At 32.9% G+C, this 7,344-nt stretch overlaps 1 protein-coding gene across 1 annotated transcript; it reads left to right on the forward strand.

Moving 5' to 3' along the window:
* The first annotated feature begins 260 nt into the window (after positions 1-260).
* Positions 261-2,754, forward strand: LOC126882476 (uncharacterized). The gene is made up of 3 exons (XM_050647441.1): positions 261-1,164; positions 1,576-1,916; positions 2,497-2,754. Exons 1-3 carry the CDS (start codon positions 261-263, stop codon positions 2,752-2,754), a joined length of 1,503 nt encoding a protein of 500 aa, XP_050503398.1.
* Positions 2,755-7,344: the final 4,590 nt, after the last annotated feature.

Genomic DNA, 7,344 nt, shown 5'->3' on the forward strand with positions numbered 1-7,344 from the left:
AAAAATTTCAAAAAGTTATAACATTAACTGATAAAGAACAGAAAGATTTTAATTCCAGTAATTATAGGACTTCGTACACAATTCCTGTCACATTTCATAATCTCTCTGGCTACGACGCCCATTTTTTAATTAAAAGTCTTAACTCTGATATAAAAGGACATCTATCACTATTACCGATAAACAAAGAGAGGTATATATCATTTACCAAATTTATCCATGGCACTAATATTAGTTTTAGATTTATTGATTCCTTTAGATTTATGTCTTGTTCATTAGATCAACTTTCCTCATATCTAGATGATAACCAAAAAAATATTACACGCAGATATTTTAATGATGATTCGAAGTTTAATTTGGTTAAAAGAAAGGGTATTTTCCCTTATGAGTATTTAGACAGTTGGGAGAAGTTACAGGTCACTTGTCTTCCATCTATTGACGATTTTTATAGTAAAGTCAATAACGAGGGAATTACTAAAGAGGACTATCAACATGCCTGCAACGTTTGGACTAGATTTCAGATAAAAAACCTGCAGGAATACGCAGAATTGTATTTAAAAACAGACGTACTACTTTTGGCTGATATTTTTGAGAATTTTCGATCTATGTGTTTAAAAACTTATGGATTAGATAGTCTTCATTATTATACTTTACCAGGATTAGCCTTTGATGCTATGTTAAAAGTAACCAATATCGAATTGGAATTATTAAGAGAGAGTGAGATGGTTTTGTTTTTTGAAAAAGCAAAACGAGGAGGAGTTTCACAATGTAGTAATAGATATGGAGAAGCTAATAATAAATATATGAAAGATAAATACAATCCTGATAAAGAAGTCTCTTATCTAATATATTGGGATTTTAATAATCTTTATGGTACAGCGATGAGTTACGCGTTGCCATATGCAGGCTTTGAATGGATTAATTTGACTGATATTTATAAGGAAAACATATTAGATTGTCCCAATGATGGAGAATATGGATACATACTTGAGATAGACATCGAATATCCAAAAGAACTTTTTAATTTACATAAAGATTTGCCTCTTTGTCCTGAACACATAATCCCACCATCTTCTAATTCAACAATTCCTAAATTATTAACCACATTGTACGATAAAAAAAAATATGTTATTCATTATATATATTTGAAACAGATTGTTAGCTTAGGTTTGAAAATAATAAAAATTCATCGATGTTTGAAATTTAAACAATCCCCTTGGTTAAAAAAATATATTGATCTAAACATTGACTTGCGAAAGAAAAGCAAAAATGAATTTGAAAAAAACTTATTTAAACTTTTTATCAATGCCCCTTACGGAAAAAGTATTGAAAATGTAAGAAAACATAGAGAAATAAAAATTGTTAACAAATATAATGGAAGATATGGAGCAAATTTCTATATCTCACAACCTAATTTTCATAGTTGTACTATTTTCGATGAACAGACTGTAATAATTGAAATGACAAAACAAAAAGTCAATTTTAATAAACCAATATATATAGGGATGTGTATTTTGGATATTTCCAAAACCATTTTATATGACTTTCATTATAATTATGTCATAAAAAAATTTAAAGATCAAGCAAAATTGTTATATACCGATACAGATAGTTTAATATATCAGTTTTTTGTTGATGATTTATATAAACATATTAAAGAAGATATTGACAAATTTGACACATCAGACTACAAAGAGGATAATGTATATTGTATTCCAGTACGGAATAAAAAAGTATTAGGTCTCATGAAAGATGAGAACCAAGGGGAATTGATGACACACTTCATAGGATTACGTTCGAAAATGTACACTATGAAAATTTTAAATCAGCAAGCGGAAATAAAAAAGGCTAAAGGAATCAAAAAATCTGCATTAAAAGAACTGTCATATGATGATTATTATGCAAGTTTATTTAATAAAGTAATAGTGGAAATTTACCAAAATTCAATAATTTCGAAAAAGCATGATGTTTATACAATGTCTCAAATAAAGGTAGCACTCAGTCCATACGATGATAAGAGAATAATAAATTATTTATCCCCTGACACTCTTCCATGGGGTTTCAATGATAAATAATTTATTATTATTATTTTATAAAATTTTGTAAATCGTTTTTTAATTAATCTACAGCCACTCAACACGAAGCTCAGCTGGTACGGTATTTATACATTGAATAAAATATGTTTTTAAATAAAGCTCCTTTTTATTTCAGTCTCAATTAAATAAATGGGAGGCAGTTTTCATAGACCAAAAACGATTTGTAAAATTAAAACTGAAAAAACCATAATACCTCAAACTCTACCTACAATCTTCTGGGATACAAAAACATATGGAACAATACCATGTTGTGATTGTAAGAGATTTTTTTGTTTTTGTGACAGATCCTTAGAAATTCACAAGGACACTAATATGTATTGTTATGAAACTATGCCTGATTCATAAAAAGGTACACTAGTAAGAAATATTCATTTATTAGTGATTAATTTTTTTATTATTTCAGCCCTTAATCCATCGAGCATTACCAGCTTCTGGTGTGGGTGTACTTAAAATTAAAGAAGAGATTTTGTCCGATGAAGATTTTAATTACAGAAAAAATTACAATGCCCAAATACCAGATGACCATCCACTACACAGAGACGACTTAATTTGGGCCCGGTACATTGATCAGGTGACGTGGTCGTATTGGATGGATATTAAAACAACCTTATGGAACGACATAGCTGTGTATCACTATTATGAATTAAACTATCTTGTATAATAAACTTTTAGATTTGGTACGTTGTTTTTTCTTTCAGTTCCTCAAAAACAAAATGTAAATTGATCGATCTTGTATAATAAACTTTTAGATTTGGTACGTTGCTTTTTCTTTAAGTTCCAAATTTAAAACATTTCTATCTGGCTAGGCTAGGCTAGGCTGGCTTGGATACGACTAAGCAAGTCACACAAGTTCTTTTTTTTTACTCACCAACACCTACAAAAACAATTTTAAAGTCTCAAATTTCGATCACCCTGTACAAATTTAACTAAAAGAAGAGGAGATGAAGCGATAAGCGATGAGTTTTGCACTCGATATACAAGGTGGTCAAATACACAGCCCTCTGGTCATTGCCGACCGCTTCTTTTACTTCTTCATGACATTTAAGACAAAGAAAATACAGGTGAGACAGGTGACAAGGTGACAATTCTTCGGGAAAGAAGAAGAGATGTAGAGATAAGCGACCACTTCTTACAACCCTCTGGTCATTGACGATCACTTCTTGTAATTCTTGTACACCCCCAAGGTCAAAGGAGGCTCTTCTGTCCATCAGCTTCGGAGACCCTGATGGACAGGTTACCAAAGTGAGTTAGAACCCCGTCTGCTATACTACTCTGGTTTGTCATGAGTTTCATGCGTGGAAGAGAATGATGCTAGATAAAAAGTATGTGTTTTATGTCGCCAGGTATAGGGCTTTTCATCGGTTGTCATTTGTTTCGAGCTTCTGTCATGTGTCACATAATATTAATATATCTACGCCACACGTCTTTGGTTTGTATCATTGTTATATACCAATAACGTAAAACGTAGATATATTAATATTATGTGACGCATGACAGAAGCTCGAAACAAATGACTGTGAATGAAAAGCCCTATTAATGACGCACGGGTAAAGACTCGCGGACTCAACTGTATGTAAGTTTGGTTTCACAATAAATACGCCAGTCAATGGGAGCAAGAATAGGTTATTACCTCCGCATTCTATCTTACTGCATGGATTTTAATGAAATTTTGGGAATAGCCTGTACTTATCTCCTAATTCAAAGTCTACCCTATGCCGATCTTTCATCTTGAAGGTGGTTCCCATCCCTTCTAGGGGGTGGAAAATTTCTTGGTTAAAATAACCACGAAAGTGGCTAGAGAAACTAACAATAAGCAAAAACTGATCTATAATAATTTTTTGAAAACTCAATACTTTTTTAGTTATTCGTGGTTAAAAATTGGCCATTTTCATTGAAAAATGACACCTTTTTGAACAGTTTTTTGCGAATTCCTTAAAAACTATACATCTCACTAAAAAATCTTTATACAACATTTTTGTAGCTTATAAAAAACAAACAGATTAGTTCCATCATAAATTTTCTAGTTATAATACAAAAAGAGATATGGTAGGTGAAAAGAGTTGGTGCATGCTCAAATCGGTATATTATACTTGAAATGACAGAAAAAACGGTTGATTTTTGGTGTATAATGCTACCAATACCTTTTGTAGTGTTTGAAAAGGCCTTTAAAATGAGCAATATTAAAGGTCGATTACATTTAAGCTAAGCAAGATATGCTGTAAAACAGTGGTCGCCAACCTCTTCAATGTGTTGAGCTACTTTGTTAATTTTGGAATAAACAGCGAGCTACCCACACGGAAGCCACGTAGCTCAACGTAAATGAAATTATCCACAGTTAATGTATCATTATATGTATTTATTTTACTATTTAACTGGTAATATATAATACATAGGTACTAATAATAAACTAATAACAAAATAACTAATATTACTAGTACGTACTTGTTCATAGCTACATTCCTACCTATCAAACGAAGGTGTTTGAAAAATAAACACAAACTTTTATCCAGCCACAACGGCATGTCACGTATGATTTAAAAATAGTTAATAATAACAACACAAAAGTAACGCACTACCATAAACATAAAAATTGAAAAATAAAAAAGCACGTTCAATGAGAAGGCTGACACTCAGACTCATCGATAATTTTTTTAATGTTTGCAGTATTTGATGCAGCCATTCGAATACAATTATCCAAATGTTCATCTGTAAGTCGATTGCGATATTTGTTCTTAATAAACTTCATATTGGAAAAAGAAGATTCACACAAATAGGTAGGTTGAACTGAATATTGCTTTCACTTTCAAGGCAACACGGCATAGAACTGAATATTTTTCTTTATTTACAATAGGCCAGATACATTCAGTACTTGAGACTAACGATTTTAAGGCTAAATCATTTTGAAACTCAATGACTTCCATTTCTGTTGCAGCGATGTCTTCGCCAAAGTTCTGCATAACACAAGCTGAAAACTGTTGGATATCAATTTCCATAAAGGGTGAAACAACAAACTGCGCTACTAAGGCCATTTCATTGAAATCCTTAAAACGATTTTTGAAGTTACTCTTCAGGGAAGAAATTATTTCTACATGATATTTGTTGTCATAAGGTTCTAATGGATTTTGAGATATTTTTTCTGAAAGAATAGGAAAATGCTTGGAACCGCTGTTAATTAGGTTTTGTTCCCAAAACTCCAGCTTTTTGATAAATGCTTTTATATCAGAAATCATTTCCGCTAGTTCTTTGTCTCTCCCCTGAAGCTGCAAATTAAGTTCGTTTAATTTCTCTGTAATGTCCACGAGAAAACCAAAATCTCTAAGCCAGATTGAATTTTCTAGTTCCGGAGTCGGTTCATCTCGCTGTTTGAAAAATTGAACTATGCCAGATAGGACATCATTAAAACGTTTCAGCACCCGTCCTCTACTTAACCATCGGACTTCAGAATGAAGGAGTAGGTCCCCGTATTGACAGTCAACTTCATCGGCCAAGGTTCTGAATAATCTTCTTTATAACGCTTGAGCTCTAATCTTGTTCACAATTTTTACCACCAGTTTCATAACGTTGTTTAGTTTCAGGAAATTTCCACATAATGCTTGCTGATGGATAATGCAGTGGTAACAGAGAAATTGCGGAAAAGTTTCATCTTTACGACATAACGCCACCAGACCCTTATCACAACCCACCATAGCTGGAGCGCCATCGGTTGTCAAGCCTACCATTTTCGATATTGGAATTTTCTCGGAAGAAATAATATTTTTTAAATGAGAAAACAACTCCTGTCCAGTAGTGTGTCCTTTCAGTGGAATGAACTTCAAAAGATCTTCTTTAGTCGTAAAATCACTAAAAACCATCCTGACGAACACGGCCATCTGGGCAGTGTCAACGACATCTGTTGATTCATCCAGTTGAAGTGAAAAATAAACACAGTTATCTAAGTCAGTTCTTAACTGTAAAAAAATATCATTGCTCATTACTTCTACACGTCTCATCACTATATTAGCAGAAAGTTGCATAGATTTTATAGCTGAAACTATCTCGTCTTTATTTCTAAAGTTGGCAAATAACGAATCAGCAGCTTCTAAAAACGCCTGTTCTATCATTTCCCCGTCTTCATAAGGTTTCTTTTTTTGTGCAATTATCTGGGACACACGGTACGATGCTTCAGTTGCAGCCTTCTTTTTGTCAACTGTTCTTAAAAATATTGATTGTTGTCCAATTAACTGTTTTTTTAACTGTTTCAGTTTCTCCTTTCTGGCGGTAGAATGTAGTGGGAATGATTTTTCAAAATTAGAATGTACAGTTTTATGATATCTCTCAATATTTCCTTTTTTAGCAACGGAGACCGCAGTATTACATAACAAACACACATTTTTATCTTTAACTTCTGTAAAAAAGTATTGTTCTTCCCATTCCTAATGAAAGTGGTATGTCTTTACCTTCTTACAACTGCTTGCCATAATATTATTTTTGTTGTTCTCTACTAACCCAACCGCTGGACGTTGGTTACGCGTTCAGTTTTAAACTAAGCGCAATGTCGCCGCGCCGTGCGTATTTATTCCGTTCAAAGCAATCCAGATCGTTCTCTAACACTAACGCGCTGGTCCGGCAGGTCGGTTCTATAAATAGCCGATTCTAGCCTGATGGCGTCAGCGACAGATCACTCACCGCAACGTTGCCGCTGTTTATGTTTAATATTATGACAATTAGATTTTTTTGTGGAATTTTCGGAAGCTTCTCTGATTTTTACAGTTTGTATTTTTTAAATTAAAATCGTTGTGAGAGCTACCAGAATTGCCTCCGCGAGCTACCGGTAGCTCGCGATCGACAGGTTGGCGACCACTGCTGTAAAAAAATGATGACTAATGAATTTTAAGAAACAATGAGAAGTATATTTAACCCCTCATCCACCAGAATTTTATTGCATCATTTTACTTCTACAATACCTTTTATTATTGTCTTAAAATTTGTCATTTTTAAAGTGTCTTAAATATCTTCCTTTTTCTACATGTAACTTCAAAATGATAAGAGACACAATAATGAAAAACAAAAAGAAGATTTTTATCTAACAAAACCATACATTTTTGTGCAGTATCTTTTTTTGGTATCTCTTATCATTTTCGAGTTACATGGAGAAAAAGGAAGATTTTTAAGAAAATTTAAAAATGCGCTCTTCATTCTAAACTTGTTCAGCTTTTTGAACATATAGTCTAAGAGCTAGTCAACACTCCGACTAACGGTCGTCCTCTAAGGC

The sequence above is a fragment of the Diabrotica virgifera genome, chromosome 3 (assembly GCF_917563875.1).
Source record: "Diabrotica virgifera virgifera chromosome 3, PGI_DIABVI_V3a".
In the NCBI taxonomy this organism is placed as follows: Eukaryota; Metazoa; Arthropoda; class Insecta; order Coleoptera; family Chrysomelidae; genus Diabrotica; species Diabrotica virgifera.

Excerpts from the sequence above, each read along its gene's own strand:
- LOC126882476 (XM_050647441.1), top strand. The coding sequence starts at position 261 with ATGTCTTGTTCATTAGATCAACTTTCCTCATATCTAGATGATAACCAA. Across the intron at positions 1,165-1,575 it reads GAAACAGATTGTTAGCTTAG|ATCAAGCAAAATTGTTATAT; the intron begins GTTTGAAAATAA and ends AAAAATTTAAAG. Across the intron at positions 1,917-2,496 it reads ATGCAAGTTTATTTAATAAA|CCCTTAATCCATCGAGCATT; the intron begins GTAATAGTGGAA and ends TTATTATTTCAG.